Here is a 24,170-nt window from a genome sequence, read left to right on the forward strand (position 1 = left end):
ACTGCTCAAAGCTCCACCCACAAACCAACTTTAGCCCATCTGAGACACTAAACCAAGATGCCATTCACAATAGGTTATGCACATCTCCAGAGTGAAGTAGTTAAGAATATTAACATTTGAATTAAAAAAAGAACAGGAGGACTTGTGGCACCTTAAAGACTAACCAATTTATTTGAGCATAAGCTTTCGTGAGCTACAGCTCACTTCATCGGATGCATACTGTGGAAACTGCAGAAGACATTATATACACAGAGACCATGAAACAATACCTCCTCCCGCCCCACTGTCCTGCTGGTAATAGCTTATCTAAAGTGATCACTCTCCTTACAATGTGTATGATAATCAAGTTGGGCCATTTCCAGCAAAAATCCAGGTTTTCTCACCCTCCGCCCCCCCCCTCCCCCCGCAAACTCACTCTCCTGCTGGTAATAGCCCATCCAAAGTGACCACTCTCTTTACAATGTGTATGATAATCAAGGTGGGCCATTTCCAGCACAAATCCAGGTTTTCTCAGCCCCTCCATCCCCCCCCCTCCAAAAACCACATACACAAACTCACTCTCCTGCTGGTAATAGCTTATCCAAAGTGACCACTCTCCTTACAATGTGTATGAAAATCAAGGTGGGCCATTTCCAGCACAAATCCAGATTGTCTCACCCCCCCCCCCACTCCCATACACACACAAACTCACTCTCCTGCTGCTAATAGCTCATCCAAACTGACCACTCTCCTTACAATGTGTATGATTATCAAGGTGGGCCATTTCCAGCATAAATCCAAGTTTAACCAGAATGTCTGGGGGGGGGGTAGGAAAAAACTAGGGGAAATAGGCTACCTTGCATAATGACTTAGCCACTCCCAGTCTCTATTTAAGCCTGAATTAATAGTATCCAATTTGCAAATGAATTCCAATTCAGCAGTTTCTCGCTGGAGTCTGGATTTGAAGTTTTTTTGTTGTAAGTTAGTGACCTTCATGTCTGTAATTGCGTGACCAGAGAGATTGAAGTGTTTTCCGACTGGTTTATGAATGTTATAATTCTTGACATCTGATTTGTGACAAATTATTCTTTTACGTAGAGACTGTCCAGTTTGACCAATGTATATGGCAGAGGGGCATTGCTGGCACATGATGGCATATATCACATTGGTGGATGTGCAGGTGAACGAGCCTCTGCTAGTGTGGCTGATGTTATTGTAGGGAGAGCGGTCACTTTGGATAAGCTATTACCAGCAGGAGAGTGAGGTTGTGTGTGTGTGTTTTGGGGGGGGGTGTGAGAAAACCTGGATTTGTGCTGGAAATGGCCCACCTTGATTTTCATACACGTTGTTAGATAAGCTATTACCAGCAGGAGAGTGGGATGGGAGGAGGTATTGTTTCATGGTCTCTGTGTATATAATGTCTTCTGCAGTTTCCACAGTATGCATCCAATGAAGTGAGCTGTAGCTCACAAAAGCTTATGCTCAAATAAATTGGTTAGTCTCTAAGGTGCCACAAGTCCTCCTTTTCTTTTTGCGGATACAGACTAACACGGCTGTTACTCTGAAACCTAACATTTGAATTGTCATCAGTAGACTTCAGTCTTAACAACCCCTGTCATGAATAGGGGCAATTCATGCCTCTCTTAGAGCTGTTGTTTCAGGCTGCCTGTAGATGCAGTCAGATATCACTGCATCATTTTACACTCTGTTTACATTTTTAAAGTTATCTTTGGAACCAGAAGAGCAAGACACTTAATTTTTTTCTTTGAACATTTAGCTTCTGGAAGTAAAGATGGCGGCCTCCAGAAAAAAATATCCAGTTCTTCAAAATGCCACACACCTGCCCTATTTCGATCCTTGAGTCTTACCTTCAACATCTGTCTTCTGAATGGTGATGTGCTAAGTAATCTTGGAGTCCTTTTTGGACTCATGGCTGCTCATTGATTGCCTAGATAGCAGCAGGAGCCAGAAATGCTTACTTTCCACTGAGGCTTCTAAGGAGCATGTGCCCTAGCCTATTGAATGCAGATTGCACCACAGTGATCTGTTTTTAACTCCTTATGTTACAATAGATGCTAACATTGTTTAGGTTTGTGAGGGAAAGACTGTGAGGAACTCCTGCCGGGCCTGACAAAGCTTGGTGAATGGGCAGTGCCATTGCAGATTGAATTCCGTGTTGGCAAATACAAGGCAGTGCAGATTGGAATGAATATTTTGAAAGTACTCGTACATATTGCTAGGTTCTATATTAACTTAAGCCATTCCTTGTGGACAGCTCAATGAAAGCCTCTGCTCAATGTGGAAAGGGAGTCAAAAAAGCAAACAGTTTGGATGTATAAAGAATTGCATAGAAAAAACTGAAAATGTTCTAATATTGCATGAATCAAAGGTACATTGTCATGCAGAATACTGTGTTCAGGTGTGGTCATCATATCTTAAAACAGCCCAGAGATGGGAAACAGGAAGGATTAAACTGAGGCTTGGACAGACTTCCCCATAAGGAGAGATTGGGACTGTTTAGAGAAGAGGTTCTAGTCAGACCTCCTGTATAATACAGGCCATAGAACTTCCCCCCCCCCCCAAAAATTCCTAGAGCAGATCTTTTAGAAAAACAGCCAATCTTGATTTAAATATTGCCAGTGCTGGAGAATCCACCACAACCTTTAGTAAATTGTTCCAATGCTTAATTACCCTCGATGTTAAAAATGTATGCTTTATTTCCAGTCTGAATGTGTCTAGCTTCAGCTTCCAGCCATTGGATGGTGCTGTACCTTTCTCTGCTACACTGAGTAACTCATTATCAAATATTTGTTCTAAATGTAGGTATTTATCGACTAATCAACTCACCTCTTAACCTTCTTTTTGTTAAGCTTAATCTATTGAGCTCTCAAAGTCTATCACTATAAGGCATGTTTTCTAATCCTTTAATCATTCTTGTGGTTCTTCTCTGAACCCTCTCCAATTTATCAGCATCTTGAATTTATCTGGAATTGTGGACACCAGAACTGGACACAGTATTCCAGTTGCACCAGTGACAAATACAGAGGTAAAATAACCTTTTTACTCCTATTCGATATTTCACTGTTTATGCATCCAAGGATTGCATTAGCGCTTTTGGCCACAGAGTTGCACTGGGAGCTCATGTTTAGCTGATTATCCACCACAACCCCCAGACTTTTTTCAGAGTCACCACTTCCCAAGATAGAGTCCCCATCCTGTAAGTATGGCCAACATTCTTTGTTCTTGGATGTACTCGTTTACATTTAGCTGTATTGAAATGCATGTTGTTTGCTTGCCCACAGCTTACCAAGCAATCCAGATCGCTCTGTAGTAGTGACCTGTCCTCTTCATTATTTACCACTCCCCCAATTTTTGTGTCATCTGCAAACATTATCAATGTTGATTTTATGTTTTGTTCCAGGTCAGTGATAAAAATATGAAATAGTGATGAGCCAGGAATCCATCCCCACGGGACCCCTGGCCACACACCTGCTTGATGATAAATCCCCATTTACATTTTGAGACCTATCAGGTAGCCAATTTTACATTTAAAATTAAATATTATCCATTTAACATCTGCCATGTTAATTTTATATTGGTCTAGTTTTTTTAATGAATAAGGGGGAATATGACAGAGGTACACAAATAATAGAGATGTTGCAGGGTATCCCAGAACATACCATGGCTTGGCACTGCAGCCTCTGCTCTCGGTTCCCCAATCCACTCATATGCATCCAGGAGTTTTAGAATAATGTTCTCTCCCTTGGAGTGCAATTTAGTCAATCCTCATGAAATAAATACTGTTCCTCCTTCCAGGCTCAAACCCTTCCTTCCTTCCTTTGGGCTTCTTGCATTTACCCTCGTTTCAGGGCTTCAGACCTTGGCTGCCCACTTCCCTCTGAGCAGGGGAGCTCTGCCAGTCCCACTCTAGCCTCTGAGTCTCTCTGGGGAGACTTTCCTCTAGGTCTCTTCCTACCCCTGGTTTCAAACTCCTTCCTGCCATAGAAGGGTCTCCTTCTTAGGACCGTGGCTCTAGTCTGTCAGGCTTCCCCACAACCCAGCATTATGCATACTCCATGGAAGGAGAATCTTCCTGTAAAATCCTCCTAACAGAGGTAAGAGCACTCCTTTTAAAAATCCTCAGCAGGTAGTCACATGACTCAGGCAGCTGAACTCATGCCCAGCTGGATCTGGTAATACTTCCAGTAAATTACCTATTCTTAAAGAGGTCATGCCTTAGAACAGGGTTGGTTGGCCCTAGTCCCCTCCTGCCTTTAAATGAGACAGACTACCCTGTTATAGAACAGAGTAGAGAGGTAATTTGAGTTCTCCTATTCACCTGTCTCAAAATGCAAGAAAAGGGGGCCAGCCAATTAAATTAAAAGACAACAAATTTAAAACATCGAATGAAGTGGTTTTTTTACACAGTGCATAATTAACCAGTGGAACTCATTGCCACAAGTTACCACTTTTGATGCCAAAAGCTAACCAGGATTCAAAAAAGGATCAGATACTAATATGGATAATGAGATCATCAACAGTTACATTAGACAGCATAAATCCTTGTAAACACTTATGCTCACATGCTTTACGATATAAGGCACCCACTAAGGGCCTGTCTACAGTGGGGAAATTTTCTAAATTATTTTACAAATGGTTCAACTGAACTGATTTTTAAACACTTTTTTTTGTAGTGTAGACCTGGCTTTAGGTGGCTTAAAGTGTCCTGGTTTGTTTTCATTCAGTTAGTTTTCAGACTACTTGAAAGTGGTTTAATAAAAATGGGCAGCCCTAGACCAACTAAAACTGTATCTATGTTAAGGTTCTAATTAGTTTTAAAATCGGATTTAAATTAACTGGTTTCAAAACAAATCAGAAAATTTCCCGAGCACAAACAGGCAGGGAAAGGCACTTCCCACATTGGCAGCATATCCTGTTACAGAGTATCTTGCACCTTCCTCTGACTCATCTGGGGTGTGGGCCTCTGTCGGAGACAAGATACTGGAGTAGATGGAGCACTGCTCTGAAGTGGGGGAGCAACTCCTTAACTCATAACAGTTAAATTGCTTTTATCTGTTTTACAGGCAACAGGGAGTAGCTAATATGAAAATGTGTATATGGGAACCAGAAACCCCCAGTGTCCAGCTCTTACCACTCAGCAGCCATGGGAAGAAAAGATGCTTCGTCTGGTGTCTAGTTCCTACTCTGAAGCACCGGAGGTGTCAGGCCCCAAGCCCTAAAGAGCCCTGCTCGTAGATCTGTTTCAGCTGTTGCCCAGTCCCTGCCACAGAGGAGACCCAGGCAGAGGAAGTATTTTACCAACAGCTGCTCACTGCCTCAGCTGAGGATGCTCCACCCAAAGAATATGGAGATGTTCTACCCCAGATGATGAGGAAAATGAAAAGCCATGGATATTTCTGTGTCTGTAACAATTACCAGGCACATGGGGAAAAGAAGACACACACGTTATGGTGAATGGTGGGGATGGAAAGGAAATTCTGGCTCCTCTGACGTCAGTGATGAAACTCCCATTGACTTCAGTGGACCCAGGATTTGACACTCTGGTTTAATGGATGTAAGTGGAAACTGATGGGATGATTTTCAATAGATAAAATAATGAGTACTACTCAGTACCTCCCTAGCGCCTTACTAAACACTAAATGTACTGACATTAAATAATATTTAAAACCCCACCAGTGAGGCGGGCAAGTACTACAATGGACTAGCAACTACTAATGGGAAACATTCTGAAAGGCATGTAAAAATGTTATATTCTATCACTCTCCTTGTATTTTGAGTATCCTACTGAATAGTTACAAAAATCAATAAAATGCTATTTAAAGAAAAAATCTATCCAATGGAACATCTCAGCTATCCTAAGACTAGCAAGAAATCTCATAAGTACGTTGTTGAAAAACATTACATATAAAGGACAACACGAGAGCCGTAGATTCAAAGATTTTAAGACCAGAAGTGACTATTTAGACTGACCACCTGTATAGCATGGGCCACACAGCCTTACCTTGTATAGCATAGGCCACACAGCCTTACCCAATAATTTCTGCATGAAGCCCATATCTTGTATGTGAGCTACAGCATATCTTTTAAAAAGAAATCCAGTCTTGATTTAAAGACTTTGGGTGATGGAGAATCACCCCATCCCTAAGTAAGTTGTTCCAGTGACCAATTATAATCACACTTAAAAATTCACACTTTTTTTCTAGTCTGACTCTGTCAAGCTTCAGTTTCTAACCACTGGATCTCAGATAACAGTATACTGTATTTGTTGATACAGCAGGTAAGTATTTATTCTGGACATCATAACCCATTATATCCTACATCCATAAGAAATGATAACCCATCACTGAATGATAATGATCACACCAAAGGTTTTATTTTGTCTTGTGTCTTTCACACAAGAAGGATCCCAAATACATCACAGAATTAAATGAGAGAAGAGTTAAAATAACAGTGCAGCGTGAGAGAGATGAAGAGTTTTAGGCAAAGTGGAAAATCTTTTTTTTCACATGATGTTTGAAAAGAGGTGGATAGTAGATGAACTGGAAAGATACAGGGAGGCCATTCCTTTGGAAGGAGCAGCAAAGGACAAGGCTCTCATGCCAAGCGAGCTGAGATTGCATGAAGTCAGAGGAGACCGGTGGCATCAGAGCAGATGAACAAGTGGAAGCGGAGGGGAGCAGAGGGAGATAGGGTCTGTGAGGCTGGCTGGAGCAAATCCACAGGAGGTTTTGTAAACAAAGAGCAGGGCAATTTTGAACCAGATGCTGAAATAAATTAGATTGAGTGGGAATTGCGTGAGGGAGGGGGTGATCTAGTCACGCTTCTTTGCAAGTGTGAGGAAGTGGTAGCAGCTCTGTGTGCACATTGGATATCTGGGACTTTGGGTATCCACAGTTAAGAAAGCTGCTTTAGTGAGAGGAGGTGAAGGCAGAGAGGGAGTCAAGGCAGTAGAGCACATGGCCAGTACTGTGGGATGGGATAAGGTGGGTTTGCTGACAGAGCCTGTGGGAGAAGAAGGCAAGTTCAGAGTTGGGTACAATGCTCAAGTTACAGAGAGAGGGGGCAAATCATAGGAATGTAGGGCTGGGACAGACTTCAAGAGGTCAACTATTCCAGCCCCCTATGTTGAGGCAGGACCAAATAAACACAGACCCTTCCAGACAGGCGTTTGTCTAACTTGTTCTTACAATCCTCCAAAGACAGGGATTCCATAACCTCCCTTGGAAGCCTATTCCAGTGCTTAACTATCCTTATAGTTAGAAAGTGTTCCCTAATATTTAACCTAAATCTCCCTTGCTGCAGATTAAGTTGACTATTACTTCTGTCTTCAGTGGACATGGAGAACAATTGATCACTGTCCCCTTTATACCAACCCTTAGCATATTTGAAGACTGTTATCAGGTCCCTTTTCAGTCTTCTTTTCTCAGGACTAAACATGACCAGTTTTTTTAACCTTTCCTCATAGGTCAGGTTTACTAAATTCTTTACCATTTTTGATGCTGTCCTCTGGACTCTCTCCAACTTGTCCACATCTTTCTTAAAGTGTGGTGACCATAACTGGACATGGCACTCCAGCTGAGGACCCCCAGTGCTGAGTCGAGGGGAACAATTACTCTTGTGTCTTACATTCAATGCTCCTGTTAATACAGCCTAGAATAATATTTGCCTTTTTCATAACTACATCACATTATTGGTTCATATGCAATTTGTGATCCCCTATAATCACCAAATCCTTTTCTGCAGTACACTGCCTAGCCAGTTATCCCTCATTTTGTAGTTGTGCATTTGATTTTTTAATTCCTAAGTGTAGTAATTTGCACTTGTCTTTATTAGATTTCATCTGGTTGATTTCAGACCAATTCTCCAATATATCAAGGTCCTTTTGAATTCTAATCATGTCCTCCAAAGTGCTTGCACCATCTCAGTTTGGTGTCATCTGCAAATTTTATAAGCATACTTTTTACTTCATTATCCAAGTCATTAATGAAAACATTGAATAAAACCAGACTCAAGACAGACCCCATGTGGAACCCCACTTGATACAGTCCTCCTAGTTTGACAGTGAACCATTGATAGCTACTCTTTGAGTACAGTTTTTCAACCTGTTGTGCACCCACTTTATAGTAGTTTCATTTAGACCACATTTCCCTAGTTTATTTATGAGAATGTCCTGTGGGATTGTGTCAAAAGCCTTACTAAAAATCAAGCTATAATCACATCTACTGTTTCCCCCAATCCCACTAGGCCAGTAATCTTGTCAAAGAAGGAAATTAGGTTGGTTTGGCATGATTTGTTCTAGACAAATCCACGTTGGCTTTTACTTATCACCCTATTATTCTCTAGGTGCTTACAAACTGATTACGTAATAATTTGTTCCAGTATATTTCCAGGTATCAAAGTTAGACTGACTGGTTTATAATTCCCCAGGTCCTCTTTAATCCCCTTTTTAAACACTGGTACTATGTGTGCCTGTCTCCAGTCCTCTGGGACTTCACAGGTCATCTGTGATTTCTCAAAAATAATTGCTAACAGTTCAGAGATTGCTTCAGCTAGTTCCTTAAGTACCCTAGGATGAATTTAATCAGGTCCCGCATAATTGAATAAAGCTAATTTATCTAAATATTCTTGTGATGGGTGGCTGCCCCTCACTGGCAGAAAAGGGGTTAAAAGCAGCCCTAGGGAGGCTGTGCGGGAGGCAGCCAATTAGAGAAGGGTCAAAGGGAGCAGCCAATCAGGGCCACGCAGGCCCATATAAAAAGGGAGCTACAGGGCAGAGGAAGGTAGTTCTTGGCTGGGAACTTGGGGAGAAAGGACTGTGTCTCTGGAAGGCTAAGAGACCTATCAGCACTCTGGACAGAGCAGTGATACCAGCAAAACTGGGGGAGTGAGAGACACTGGCTGGCTGCTGGGGTTTGTAGGCTGAGGCAAGGGCAAAGAAGATATTGGGGCCATGAGGAAATGGTCAGACAATTTGCTGCAGTAGTCACTAAGGGAAGTGGCTGAACAGTGGATTGCAGGTCCCCTGGAAGTGGGGAGCATAGTCTGTGGCACAGCTGGAGGTCTGTGTCACTGAAGAGGATGCTGTGGTCCTTGGAAAGATGTGGGTCCAAGAGCAGGAATGATGGTGGTGAGGAACCACCAGAGGAGGGTGCACTGGCAAACTGAGCTAATTCCCAAGACAGCCATCAGGAGGTGCCATAGTGGTGAGTGAACCTTGTTACAATTCTTTAACCTGTTCTTTCCCTATTCTGCTTTGTGTTCCTTCCACTTGGTTGTTATTAATTGTGTTAAACATCTGGTCACAATTAACCTTTTATGGCAAGAGTGAAACAAAATATGCATGAAACATCTCAGCCTTTTTGGTGGTGGTCATTAATAGCTCACCTTCCCTGCTAAGTAGTGGACCTACTCTTTCCTTTGTCTTTCTCCTTGCTTCTAATGTATTTATAAAACATCTTATTGCCTTTTATTTGCCTTTCTAGGTGTAACTCATTTTGTGCCTTAGCCTTTCTGATTTTATCCGTACATGCTTGAGCTATTCTTTTATACTCATCCTTAGCAATTTGTCCATGTTCCTACTTTTTGTAGGATTCCTTTTTGATTTTCAGGTCATTAAAGAGCTCCTGATGCAGTTGTATTGTCCTCTTACTATTATTCCTACCTTTTCTTCGCATCAGGATAGTTTGTGCTGTAATTGTGTCTTTGAGAAACTACCAGTTCTCCTGAATTCCTTTTCCTCTTAATTTTCTTCCCATTGGAACTTACCTAACTCTTCTCTGAGTTTGTTAAAGTTGGCTTTTTTGAATTTCACTGTCCTTTTTCTGCTGTTCTCACTCTTTCATGAAGCCATCATTTCATGATCACTTTCACCCAACTTGCTTTCCACCTTCAGATTTGCAACCAATTCCTCACTCTTAGTCAGAATCAAGTATAAAATAGCTGCATCCCTGGTTACTCTCCCTCGTTCCCCCTTTGAAATAAGAAGTTGTCCCCAGGACACTCCAAGAATTTATTGGACACTTTGTGGTTTTGTCATGTTACTTTTCCAACAGATATCTGGATAGTTGAAGTCCCCCATTGCTACCAGGTTTTGTATCTTGGATATTTCTGTTGCTTGTTGTAGAAATGCCTCATCCACCCCCTCCTCATTCTGAAATGGAAGATTTGAGTCTAGGAAACTTGAGGAGATGGAGCTAGGCCTGAGGAGATCTCTTTCCCTAAGAGAAACACTTGTGTCCTTGAGATATTCAGCTGCAGGAAGTAGAGAAGAAGCCAAATGTCCATTTGGTCAAGACAGGGTACAAGGGTGAATCACAGAAGGTGTCAAACTATGTATAGCCAAGTATCCTCAGCACAGAAATTATGGCTCAATAAAAGCCAGAGAGAAGCTGATGGAGGTACATAGAAATGTGAAGACAATCAAGAACTGAGCCTTGTGGAACTCCACTGAAGGGGTGATCTTTGCACAATATAGGTGTCACCACTAGAGATGTACAAAGAGTATGATAGAAGGGAGCCAGAGTTATCTTCCTAGTTATGGAGGCAAGGCCAGGAGACTGGGGAGTTCCCAAAGTATCTAAGGAGAAATAGAAAGGGAAGAAGAGGGGGAAAGATGGCATTATAGGCGAATAATTACAAAGCCAATGAGATGCAACTTGATGAGAGGATGTGATGAAGTATTTGGGGAAAGGCAATCAAAAGGAAAAAACAAAGCACCTCCAGTGGCTATTTGCAAGAATGCCAGTGCCCACTCAATTTCTGTATTGGCACCCCCCACACTTATTCTGTTCCCATCAATTCCTCATATCCTGAGATTGGAGAAGGGTGAGAATGAAAAATCTCTGGCCCAACTTTCAAGCAGCTTGAAACTACCAGATATTATTCTCATGGGCCAATTTAGCTACCAAGACATGTGTTTACCATCCACCTCCATATCCCAGGGACTTTGTTGGGCTAGATGAGCTCCTTTGTTTTTACAATGACCCCACTTGTGTCAGCAATGGGCTTTGAACCCAAGACCTTCAGTATTCACAGCGTTGGCACCTATTACTTAGGCTAAAGGAGTAAATTTGTTAATATAGCAACTGTCGGAGACCAAGCACTTGAGGGGGATAAAGACCCACTGTCAACCAGTGTGGGCTACATTTGGAATCTTCAAAATTATACTAAAAATGCCAAGTCAATAATTACTTTTGCTTGTTTGCCAGAGTTTTTGGACATTGTTGCATCTGTGGGCTTTACCTATGCTGTGAGTGGATCTCTTCTGAGATTTGGGTCTGGAAAGGTATGTAATGGGGACTATCGGTCCTTGAGGCCCTCTTGGGGCAGCACCAAAACCTTCACTCACCCCTTCCCACTGGCATCCCTGGCAAGAGGCTCAGCTGAGCCAACTCATGGCTTGACATTTTGGGGATTAACTTCTAGTCTAATTTCTAGTCAAATTTCAGAGGAAGCTCAGGGAACCCCCCCCCCCAGCTAGGAGCAAATTAAGTGAAGCTGAGCCTATTTAGATTGAACATCTTAAGGAAAAGTGTAACCTCAAAAGGAAGAGAGCCTGAGGGGGATTGTGATTGCTAGAAGCCAGTGATGGACAAATATGACCCTTAATGGTTTGTTCTTTTTATTCTATCTGTTTGAAGGACTGGATAGACATAATGGAGCTAGAGACCTTTGTCCATGTGGATTAAGCTAGACTCCTGCAGTGACGCCTCCTCCAGAAAGGGGATTCTGTTTTCTAACCTGAGCCACAATGAATTGTCTCTGTCTCCATCTCTCTTGTTGTTCTGCCCTTGGCCCTAGAACAGGTGTCCGGTAACTATCTGGAGTTCATGGTCACATGACTGGCTGGTGCAGTTGGAGGTCAAAGCAACCCAAATACAATCCAGTGTTGCAACCAGAAAAAGGGTGTGCGTGTGTGTTTTTTTGTCTCTAGAGGCTTCTGTATCTGACACAATTCCAGGAGAGCCTGAGAATAAGCTAATCCATCAGGATGGGATCTTGAAAGCTTAGTGGAGACCTCTGGTAACTGGCTGTCCTCAGCCACTGAATTCTTGCCAGTTAAAGATACAATCTTGCTGGGTCTTCCCATGGCTAACAGTTTAATTCAGGGAAATGAAATGACAGGGAAGGAGCCTTGCATGCTCAGAAAGCCCAGTTGCCTCTGGCTTAGCAGAGGGTTAGAGCACAGGCAAACCTCTGATTTGTTATAGACTTAGCAAAGAATTCTCCATTGGAGACGTTCAGAGTGGTGAAGTCTGGTGCACATGCAATGGTTCTCCTACCCCATTATTACATTTTAATTTGTATTGAAGTCAAAATGGTTTTCCATCTCTTTGTCCTGCATGCCTCTTTCTACAACCTTTCAGAAAATAGCATATTTGTTAGGACCTACTGACAATGGATCTGTAAGCTGAGCGGTTACCCTGTTGGCACAGTCAGCTGCTAAAATAAGGAAAAGGCAAGTGGCACTGGGATCACATATGGATAATGGTGGATGTCTCTTTAATTTCTATTTATAATCTAACATTTTATAATTTTGGATTTAGTTTTAAATTGTGTAGAAATACTTTTTGGTTTTTTTACACGTTGGCCCAAGGCTAAATTGCTATTAATAAACTAGACTTGGACACACTCTTCCCTGAAGGCTCAGTGTTTAAATGATGTGAACAACTTCCATCTTCACTGAGAAATTAGTTGCATTACAGTCAGCTGTGGGTTGTTTCGGAAGGGGGACTGAAGATTGCATGCCCCAAACCTTGGCAATGTTGCCTTGAGGGGTCATAGAAAGACGTCTGAACACACTGAATCTGTGCAGCACTGCTTAACAGCCATTGCCTGCAGGGTTTCTCTAGATTCTCTACCTGCAGATAGAAGCTATTCTCCCTTGGTAGAACCCTTAAGGAAGGTTAAAGGTGCAAATGCCCCTTGTCCTCTCCTAGGGTACAGCTATACCTGCTGACTCAGGAAGGTGCAAAGTTCTCCACCTGCACCAGCATCTCTTATGTTAGGAGTATGGTTTCAAATGCATCTTAGCTAAGGGTGAGTTCCTCCCCCAGGACAGGCTCCTAAGGGTGCTTAGATCCCACTCCATTTTCATGGGATTTGTCTATGGTCAGTACCTCCTTTTTTGGAGGAGAGCATGAGCCCAGCAGAAGCATGCCAAAGGCTTGACCTCTGCTAAGACACCAGCGGTTGACACTCTGGATCTAACTAACCTGTGTTGGGGAAGGTTGTGGCTGAGTTGCTTAAATGTGCATCTTCTAGTGACTTTCTCTGATGGGCCTCAGTAGGTTGCAGCCAGTGCAGGAAACAGTTGAAGACACTCTTGAGCACAGACATTGGAGGTGCTTCAAGGCCTGTTAAAATATAAATCTTTGAATGACATAGGACTAGTCTAGCTGAATGGCTGTTGAGTTGATTTATATCCTATCTTAGTTCAGATGTTTGGGGTTGAAGCTGCTGGCAATCCTATGGCATAGTCCCAAGAAGGCAGAGTAGAACACCCCTTGGGGCCCATGACTCTGGACTGTTGTCCCCTGGATATATGCCAGGGTAGAGATGTGGCCTCCTAGGTGAGACACAGGAAGATTTAGCATCTCTATTTGTTCTATCTCATGTGTTTGTGGGGAGGGATGAGGCATATTGTAATCTTCTGGTCTTGTGTCTGGGTTGTGGAGGGAGCCCCTAACTTTTGGCTTAAATGGGCTCTTGCTTGTTGAGAAATTGCATTCAGTTCTATTTTCTTAAACATACAGAAGTCTTTGTGCTTGGGGGAGGCGGGCAGGAGGGGAGGTATCCTATAAATGGAATGCAATCACTGAAGATGTTCCTCCATTGAGGACCACTCTAAAGCCTAGTAATTGGAATTCCTCCATGTGCAAGAGAAGCTATTCTTCCCATTTCAGCCCAAAGTTGATAGCCATTTTCCTATTATCAAATGATGTGACTAATAAGATGAAGAATGGCAGGAGGAGCTAAGGGAGATGGGCAAATGTGGTACTACTCTTCAGGAAGAAAAGAGTGATCCTGTAGCAAAACCTTGGAGTAAATATCTGAGACCTCAGAGATATTTAACGAAAAGCTGGGCTCTACTGAGGGTAGGAAGAGAAGGGACACTGCCCACGTAGTAGTGTTGAGCCTGTGTAGGTGAGGAGAGGATAATGCCTCAGGGGGAAAGAGGCACATACTCTCTACCAGCAGTTACTACATAGCTACAACAGGTGTAGCACATGATCCTCTCAGCGCTCTTGTGAAGCGGGGTGGGGGGAGTGAGGGGAAGGACTGGGCATGGCCACACACATTCACTTCAGGGCACTAAGGCCTGCTGGTAATGCCAGAAAACCCCATCACCCTGTGCACTCTGAGGCCTGGCTTTTTACAACCAATTAGCTGCCTTGCTGGGAGTTCCCTTGGTGTAGAGGACTCTACAGCTCTATGCTGTCTGCTCCTGGTCCCTCTACATGGCAAGGTGGTGTGGCCAGAGTGTTGTACTCTCTGGTGATTCTTAGCCAGCAGACTGATCCCTAGGTGACTATGACTCCCGGTGTAACATTAAGGTTCTGCCTCAGAGCTCCACCAGGGAGGGGAGCCAAGATATACCAAGGACCAAGCAAACTCCAAGACTGGGGAACAGAAGTGTGCCACTTGGAAGCCCTCAGGAGCTGACCCTGAGAGCTCAGGCTGTCACATTATAACTGCCTTCTCTGTGGGAGTGTTGGGTAGGGACAGGGGCTTTCTGTACAGTCTCCCATTCTCCCTTCTCCCCATCAGTACATTGATGGCTGGTCCAGCAGGATTTAGCCCTAAACACTGAAGTATAATGGAACTTTGAGCACTAGGGGGCCTTCTGAGGGGAAGGAGGGAAAGCATTATAAAGAGCTATTGCTGGCAGGCAATTGACCTCACTTTTCTTATCTAAGTATAACAAAATAGACTAGCCTTTGCCTCAAGGATGGAAACAGTTGCTCCCCACTTCACAAGGAATCCTGCTGCTCTTAAGTCATAGCAATTTCAAACTTTAAGGCCAGATTGAGTGGTGCCTCGGGGGGGGGGGGGGTGTAAAGATGGCTTTAAGCTACCTCTGTCTACTGAATTCTGGCACCCTGGCTGGCCCAAGTAAGAGCAGCCCCAGGGGCTGCTTTAATTTAGGCCAGTATTAAACAAGCTATAGGCTGCTCTGCTGGCTTGGAATAGCCAGTGTTGGCCACATTCCTCGCCATGCCTTTGGCTGGCTCTTACTTTGTCTCCATTTGCTGTTTTTACCATCTCATGCCACTGGGGCCATGTAAAAGAGGTGGACAGTAAGGTGCCCAATTCTCTTCATGTCCCAATCTTCAAATACAGCTCCCTCTTGGAGATGTTTGGACTTCCTTTCTGCTTCCCACAAAACTACCTTCACTTCTCCCCATCTCTCAAGTGCTGTTTCTCTTTAGTAAAAGTACTGGATAGTTTTGTTTTCTTACACCTTCAAGCTGGGATGCAATTAACTCAAAATCAGGTGTGATCAAATTTGATCTTGAAATGTGTCTTCCTTCTGTTCTCTAGAATGTTGTATTGCAAAGCAGAATGGCCTGTGCTGACTGGGACTCACTAAAACATTTGTACTGTGACCCATAATCTGTGTGGAAGAGAGTACAAAGGAACCTAGCAGGCTACTCCACCCTGTCCCTTCTAGTTCAGTGCAATTGGAATCCCATCAAGTCCCCTTGGAAGGATTCCTGGGGGGGGGGGGGGGGGAAGCAGAACAGGGTACCAAGTTTCACCTCTGAGCCATTCCACCCAATAACTGCCGAGGCAGTTTTCTATTGTGGCTGGAAATCACCCCACATCCTATAGGTGCTACTGCAACTGTTGACACTTGAGGGGTCATAATAATATTTGATGGGCACAAACTTCAAGAAGGAGGGGATCGTCAGGATGACAAACAGGTTATACCTAAAAGGCATGGGATGAAGTGTAGGCTTGAGAATTAAGCCATCTTTTCTGAAATTGAAGCCCAAGCACCAAGGAGGTGCTTTGCCTGCTGCCCAGGCTCTGTCCCTGTGGAGCCCCAGGCTTAGAAGTTGGGTGGGTCATCCTCTGTCTGCACTTCTTACCCGCCTCTTTGGGTCTGGGTGGGGAGGTGCTATCTGAGCAATGAGTAGTCTGTATCTCCTGTGCTCTCAGCTGTACCGTGTGTCCCTTGACCTAACTCATTTCAGTCCCTACCTTACCTCTGTTCCATACAAGTTGGATAGCACCTCACTCTTGTTGTTTAAACTATTTACCTCAGAAATAATCATGCAACTAAGAAGGCTAATTATGCTGGGAGGAATCCCGCAGCCTCTTCAGCTTCCCCCATCACTACCACTTTGTGTGTCTCTTCCCTTGGGGGTGTGACACACACAACCCTCCTGCTTGGGCCTTGGCAGGCTCAGAGATGTGCTCGGGCATTTCAACTTCTGCTCACTCTGATGCCTTCTTAAAGCACTCCCAACCCACCACAACCCTTCTCTCCCCTCCGCCCACCTTCTAGCCTGGCAGCCTCCCCACAGCACAACTTCACTGTGGGCTCAGCAATGCCCCTGCCCCGGGGGTTGTGTGAGGGGCTGCCCCCACATTGCTCCTCGGTCCGCTTCTGCCCTCTGATCGTTCCCCCACCCCGCAACAAAGGCGCTAGCAGTGGCTGGGGGGCTTTCCCTTCGCTTATTTAAAACACCAGCTCCGAAGCCTGCACTTGGCAAATGCCCACAGCCTGCTGGCCCTGGCCTTGCCTTGCCTTCCCCCTCCTGCTGTTGCCTTCTGCACCCACCTGTCAGACCTTGTCCCCGTTCAGACCCCACGTTCTGGGGGCCAGCAGCTGGCTGGGGTCGCTGGGCACCCGCGCTGTCATCAGTAATAACACCTGGCCCAGCTGATCGGCAGGGCCCCTCTCCGGGCTCCCCCCAGACACTGCCCCGATCTCCCCGCTCTGCCCTGCCAGGGTCCCTCCGTCCCAGGCGGCCCCCAGGTCCTTGCTGCCTCCACAGGGTTCCCCCATCTCCCGGGCTCCCCCCGGACCTCGTGTCCCAGGCCGCCTCCCCCTGGCCCCTCCGCTGCCTGTGCTGGAGCCTGCTGGCTTTTTGGAATTCCTAATCGCGGCTGGCCCCTGTGATTGGCTGCTCGGCTCTGACCCCACTTGGGCTCCAGGCTGGGCGGATAAAAGGGGCCTGAGCCGGGGGCTCCCGAGCATTCCCGGGAGCGGGCACTAGGGACCGGCCGGCCGCAGCATGACGGGCAAAGCGGGGGACGCGCTCGCCCACAGCCTGCCCAGCAAACCCAAACCCGACAGCGCGGCCAGTGCGCCTGGGGCCGGGGCCGCCGCTGGGCCCAAGCCCAGCTCCGGGCCCACCCCGCCCAGGTGCACCGGCTTCGGCATCCAGGAGATCCTGGGGTTGAACAAGGAGCCGCCCTCGCACCCGCGGGCTGCCCTGGACTCCCTGCCCGCCGGGCACCTGCTGGCGGCCCGCTCAGTGCTCAGCCCCGCCGGGGTAGGTGGCGTGAGCATGGGGCTCCTGGGGGCAGGCAGCATCCCCAGCTTCTACACCCAGCCCACCTTCCTGGAGGTGCTGTCCGACCCCCAGAGCGTCCACCTGCAGCCCCTGGCCAGGGCCCCCGGACAGCTGGACACCAGCCAGACGGCCAGCTCAGGTAGGCTCAGGCTGCCGCCCTGGGGCTCCCCCATAGCCGGGTCCTCTCTCCCCGCGCATCGGAGGAGTTGGAGCCAGGGCGGCAGGGAAGCCCGGGCTGCCCCCCGGGGGGGCTTTATGAAAATTCGTTGGGGCGCCAGGAGGATGGGTTCACGATGGGAAACCCCCGGCCGGCGGGTGCCACAGCGGGGGGCTCGGGGGATGCGGAGCGCTGTTTCCGGGGCTTCCCGGAGCCGGAGGGGAGCGGACCCCCGGGGCGCCGGAGCCTCTAACTCGTTTGCGGGGAATTGGGTGCCTCGCCGTCCGTTTGCTAGACGGCAGGATTCGCCCGGCCGCCTTCTCCGGAGCCCAGGCCCCGGCCGGGCGCGCTTCACCCGCAGCTGCCGGGGGAAAGTTAGTAAATATCATGATAATTCCCCCCCCTCCCTCACACACACACACACCTGCCCGGCGGGGCCGCACAGCGCCGCCCGCCCGCCTGTAACGCCCGGTCCGCATAGCAAATGCCCATCGGGCCGAGGGGGCCGATCCCATCCCGCCGCCCCTCGGGCGAGTCCGAGACTGTCCCCGCCCCATGGCAGAACCGATTGTATCGAAATGCGAGTCCCGGCGCCCTGCACCAGCGGCTCCTGGGCGGGGAAGGGAGATCCCGAGCTGCCGGAACGACCCCCGGCCCGGGGGAACGAACAACCACCCGGGGCGGCGAATACAGGGAAGGAGCCGCCGGGCGGCTCCGGGATGCGCCCCGAGCCACGCCGGAAATCGGCCGGCGCCTCCCGGGTGAGCAGGGCGGATTATCCCCCGGAGCCCGAGTTACCCCTGCGGCGGGGTCCTGGGGGAGCGGGCACAGCGCGGGGATTTCCCGCCCTCTCGGGGGTTTTGTTTTAAATGCCGCCAGGAATTAAAAACCAACGAAACTGGGTGCAATCGGGGCACAGGCGCGCAAAGAACCGGCCCCTCGGAGCAAAAGGGGGCCGAGCCCCGAGACTTCCTCCGCCGCGCTCCGGGACAGGGGCTCCAGGAGGGCTCTGCCGAGTCCGGCCGACCCGGGGGCTGCCGCGGCGGGATCGCAACGAAATCCCCGCTGAACCAACGAAAAATAAAGCGAAACCCCAGGGAGATGCAAAGCAAGGGCCGTGCCAGCCCCTGGCACCCCGCGCCGGGCAGGGAGCCTCCGGCCCGGCCCGGGGAGGGGGCGCCAGCGCTGGGGGCCTCTGCGGAGCTGGGAGAGGCGAGTCCCCCAGCCCGTCCTCAGTCTGTGCCGCGTTTCTCTTCCCAGACTCCGAGGATGTTTCCTCCAGCGACAGGAAAATGTCCAAATCCTCCTTAAACCAGAGCAAGAAACGCAAGAAGAGACGGCACAGGTAGGAGAGCAGCCCGCTGCCCCCTCCCCGCCTGCTCAGCTCCCCACCGAGCGAGACCCCGCAGGGCTACCCTGGAGCCCCCCGCACCTTGTGGGCTCGCCTGCCCGTCCGCCCCCAACAGCAGAACCTGCCCCAACCTTGGCTGGTACCTTTAGGCCTCTCGGAGCCTTATTTATTATTTCTATCCCCCAGGCCCTGTCGTGCGGGGGCACTGCACAGAGGCACGGGATGGCGCAGCCCCTGCCCCAAAGATTTTCCAGCCTCGGGCCCCGGTGGTGCAGTTGGGTCTGGGCATGCAGAACCTCGCGCTCATTTGGATCCAGCTGCTGCGCCGGGGCCTGCCTTGAGACAAAATGCACTAATTCGGTGTAACAGGCGATTGAAGGGGCTAGGGAGGAAGGATGAGGGTAACGGCGGTAGGACTGCCTGGTTGCATGGATTTGCTGTACCATTGATGCGTTTCAAATAAAAGGACGTTTGATTAAAAATATAAATAAACATGAATTAATGAGATCGGCAATCCCTAGTAGCCAGCCCAGGATCCAAACTGGGTCTAACCCTACCTTCCACCTCTATTCCACTCCCCTCTTCCTCCCCCTCCTCTGTATAGGTCCACGCACCTTCACATAAGAGCTAATTCAGCCCATAGGAACAGGGGCTCAGGTCTGACAAAGGGCACAGGAGGGAGGAATCTATCTGAAGGGAACGTTCTGCTTTTTGCTCCCCAATCAAAGGAAGCAGGATTTGGGGTTTGATTATGAATCGCAAGAAAATTACCCACAGATGGCATTTGACTTCAGTTAAGATTCATCATATATTTGCTACTAGAGAGGCACTCTGTTGCAAGGGTTGCAGGGAACTGGGGACATATTTTCACATGTGGTGGTTCTGCCCAAGAATTAGATGGTTTGGGAGGAAATTAATAAAGAGATTTATCTTATGACAAAATGCTGGCTTCCTAGAGATCCCCTGACCTGTTTAGTTAATGCTCTAGTGAAGGGTCTGCATCTTAAACAGAACACAAATTGTTCTTTTTATTGTTGGCAGTGAGACTTTGTACTGCACGTTATTGGAAATAGGTGACCCTTCCACCTATACAATTATGATATAGTAAAATATGGATTGTCCTAATAGGAAAGCTTTCACACCAAGTACATAAACAAGAGAAGTGCCAAAAAGAGAGGATAAGTATTAAGAAATTTGGTCATCTTTGATAGTGGATTAGGAGGAGGGCTCCCCAGCCAGCAAGCCAGAATCTTTAGCCAGGTTCTTTGAATATTAATCTGATCCTGAATAAGTAATCTACAATATAGTATGTTAAAGTTTTATTGTAACTTCGTCATTATAAAAAGCTTGTTTGTTTATTTTGAAAAGCTACCCTGGGGGATTTATTCCCAACGGCTCTGGATCTTGGAACCTTGAAACCAGGCTACTACTTAACTCAAAAGATGCCTACAATTTTTAGGTGTGTGGGCCCCAGAGGCATCAATAGTTTTAAAATATTTCCTAAAGTGACAAGCCATTTATCCAGGGCCACTAGAAATGGGAGTAGTCGGGTTATTAAAACTGGACTCTGCAATGCAGTAGAGCAATTTTAGCATAATGTATTAGGCAAATAGCAGTTTCTATCAATCACTTATTCATTATTAATAAAGTATTGAAGATCTTCAACAAGAGGTAGAACAAGCTGCTAAGGTAGATGAGGGAAGATGACTTGTTTGGTAAGGCACTTGTGTCACACCTTTGAGATTTCGTTTCCCAGCTCTGCCATAAGACTGTGATATTTTGCCTCCCTGTGCCTCTATTACCCATCTGTAAAACGCAGCTAAAAATCACTGAGCCACATAAACATTAGACGCTACAGTGATGGCTAGAAGTACCTAGCTCGATTCTGGGATTGCCATGGCCAGCGATAGTCAGGACAAAAGGAGGTGGGATGGCCATCTATCAGGGATGGTTTAGGGATAATTAAATCAATCTTACCACAATTCAGGATGGGTGGATTAAAAGATATCCTAGTGAAAGCCTAGCCAGGATGCTGTGCAGGAAGAGACTAAATATCCCAGGATGGGTTAGATTCCCTGCTAGAGGTCCCACCCCAATCCAGGGGGATTGACTAGTGACCTATGTGACATACTTTCAAGTCAAACAATTCTATGGTTACCCCCAGAGTAAATATGGACTCATTTCCTTTGTGAACTAGATTGGGCTCAAGAATGGGTGAGATCTCAATTAGGACTGGAGTAAGGATCACAATTGGATCAGGACTAGAGATGGATCAGGATACTGGAAACAGGATTTGGATTTGTTTATAATTTTCAATTTTGCATAGTAACAAACTTTTCATGTTTAGTAATTTTTTTTTAAAATAAGAAAAGCTTAAAACTGCCAAATCTGTCTGCTGTATCTGGGCTAAGTGACAACTGGAGGAGGGATTATGTATTGTGGTAAAAAGGGCTTGGACTAATCAGATTTTTAAAAAGGGAAAATATAGGATGAATTTCAGGATATATATTCAGCCAGTGAGCTGCACTGGGCTGTGGCATCATCTCCTGATGATGGTAGACGCCCCAAACGTGAGGCCTTTAAAAACTAGAGAATGTTCAATAAGAAATAATCCTGCACTGGGTCCCGAAGAGAGAAACTGGATGAGCTAATAGGTCTTTTTTCATCCTAGTGTCCATGATTCTACAAGAGCAGGAGCAGAATCCTCCTGAACACAGAACAGATTTAGGAGTGAGTTTAAATAAAGATCTGATTGCAGACTGGGTCCCCTGCATTCACAAGCCCCTCTTGTTAATGTTGTTGATCTGGTGGAATCCTTAGGTTTACGAACGTTGAAAGGTCATTTTGAGCCTGTGTTTCTGTTTGTGGTATTGGGAAGGTGCAGGATCTTTTGAAATTCTCTAATTTTAGTGAAAGATTTAAAAAAAAAATCTTTCGGGCACTGTATCTCTGGTCCTATGGTTTGATTGTTTACTTGAAATGCAAGTCAGGTTAAAAAAACCCCACCCATTAGAATGCTGACTGCTGTATAGGCTGACCCTGCTTAGAAATTGGAGTTTCAAAGGGTTTGGATAGCCTGAGGTTCAGGGAGGATTTCTGACACCAGGGAGGTGAAGAAGGTCTTGGTACCTTACTTCCCCGTTGCTAGAATCTCTTTGCATTCCCCTAGAGTTGTGCTTTCATCTTTCTCAGCTCCCAGCTGCTGCTATTTTTTTCATCCACCCATCCCAAGCTGAGAACTGGGCATACGGATGCAAGCTGGGACAATTGACCATTCAGGGCAGTCAGGAAGGATTTCCAACGATGGGTAATGGGGTAATGCAAATCAGAGGAAGGGAGGGATCCGCTAATGGGAGATGGTTTTTTTTCTGGGTTCCTGTGTAGAAGTCGAGCAAGGGAATTGGCACTGGGTTCATGGTTGGAGGTTGCATGCATGGGGTGAGGAACTGGCTGGTGAAAGTAGTGAGGGCTGTGACAAAACTTTGGGGACTTGCTGAGGGGGAATGGTTTGTTTGTAAACCGGGAGAGACTTGGGAGAGGTGAGATGCTGAGAACAATGTCACTTCTTGTGGGTGCCTCAGTGCAATCTTCTGGAGTGTCTGTGTGGCAAACATAAAGGGGACCATAGTGCCCATAAATCAGGAAGTGGGGTCCTCTTTGAGGGGAAAAAGAGACACTTCAATGTCTTTTGGAAGGAAATAATGTCTGAGATCTAATCTAGAGATTATGGTCATCCTGTGGGGGGAGAGAAACTGGAGGAGAGGCTGCCTAGAGGAGGAAGTGGCTGAAAAGGAAGGTGACTTGTGACTGTATAAGAACACCATGTCCTGGCACTTTCTGGGCTTTCTCTCAGCCAAGGGCTTGACCTTCTGTCCATAGAAAAACAGTAAAACACAATCTACATACGTTATCCAGTTTCTGAGATTTTCCTTTCCCTGTTTCTCTGTCTCTGTGACTGTTCAGCTTTCTCTATATTCTGATCAATGAGTTTTACTCCCCTCAGGACAATCTTCACATCCTACCAACTGGAGGAGCTGGAAAAGGCCTTCAATGAGGCCCACTATCCCGATGTCTATGCCAGAGAGATGCTGGCCATGAAAACGGAACTGCCTGAAGACAGGATACAGGTAATCATACCTCTCTGGGCCCTTAGAGCAGCCTCTCATCCCTCCCTTCCCAAGCAGTGTTTGCTCTCTCCCTAAGGAGAGGACACGGCAGCTTCCAGCACAGAAATGGTCACATCACACTGAATAAAACTCCACCCCTTGTAACCAAAACCTCTAGGCAGTCATATTTTCTGTGCTTCTTTGCAAACATCTGTTTGGTGTATGTGTGTGGTATGTCTTTGTGGGTGTAGTGTTTTGTGTGTGTGGTTGCATTGTGTGCTGGTGTTAGTGTGTTTGTGTGTGTATACTATACTGTATTGTACTGGTTTTGTGTGTGTTTTTGTTCTATTAACTTCCATAGCACCTGCCACAAGGTGCCCAGGATAATGGATATATTTTACAATAGGCAGAATAGAAAAATAACCCCAAAATGAGGAGCTACTGTACTGAAAGAGTCCAAAATGGTCAAAATGACTTGGATAGCCATGCCTTGCAGCTCCCAAGGGTCTGTGTGGACGTGGTTAAAGAGGAAACTCCATAGAGACCAGGTCCTTGAACTGAGAAATCCCTGATCCCAACCCACTACAAATTGAAGCATTGACATGGGGAACAGCCAGTCTCTGTTCTCCTAGAGGCCCACAGGAGGGCTAGATCTCATTGTCTGAGGGTGCATCAGATTGCCTAGTGTAGCCCTGGATAAGATGGTATTATGAACTCTGGCATGGATGAGTTTCTAAATAAGGCATGTGCCTTCTATGTTCTCTGTCGAACTCTCAAAACAGAGACTTGTGGCTTCCCAGGAAAACCTTTGGGGCTGATTTTCCATTGCACCCCCGCCTTCTTATTTCCCTCCGGCATTATATCCCTGTTAGATGGGGATTCCCTGGATGGCACTGAACTGCCAGAACAGCTCTGTGTGTGTCTATGCCTAGCACAGCCTTTGGCGTAGGGCATGTCAGGGTGGGGAGGGAGGGGGCATGGTTGGAGAATGCTGTTCTCTGGCTATTCTGGGCTGGCAGATGGCCCAT

At 46.6% G+C, this 24,170-nt stretch overlaps 1 protein-coding gene across 1 annotated transcript in view; it reads left to right on the forward strand.

Annotated features, from left to right (window-relative positions):
• Positions 1-17,246: 17,246 nt before the first annotated feature.
• Positions 17,247-24,170, forward strand: part of VSX2 (visual system homeobox 2) — a 40,922-nt gene continuing 33,998 nt past the window's right edge. Inside the window, exons 1-3 of the mRNA XM_077820340.1 lie at positions 17,247-17,667; positions 18,946-19,030; positions 23,040-23,163. Coding sequence (XP_077676466.1) covers positions 17,247-17,667; positions 18,946-19,030; positions 23,040-23,163 — 630 coding nt within the window. The remainder of the gene's footprint in view (positions 17,668-18,945; positions 19,031-23,039; positions 23,164-24,170) is intronic.

The sequence above is a fragment of the Eretmochelys imbricata genome, chromosome 6 (assembly GCF_965152235.1).
Source record: "Eretmochelys imbricata isolate rEreImb1 chromosome 6, rEreImb1.hap1, whole genome shotgun sequence".
NCBI lineage: Eukaryota > Metazoa > Chordata > Testudines > Cheloniidae > Eretmochelys > Eretmochelys imbricata.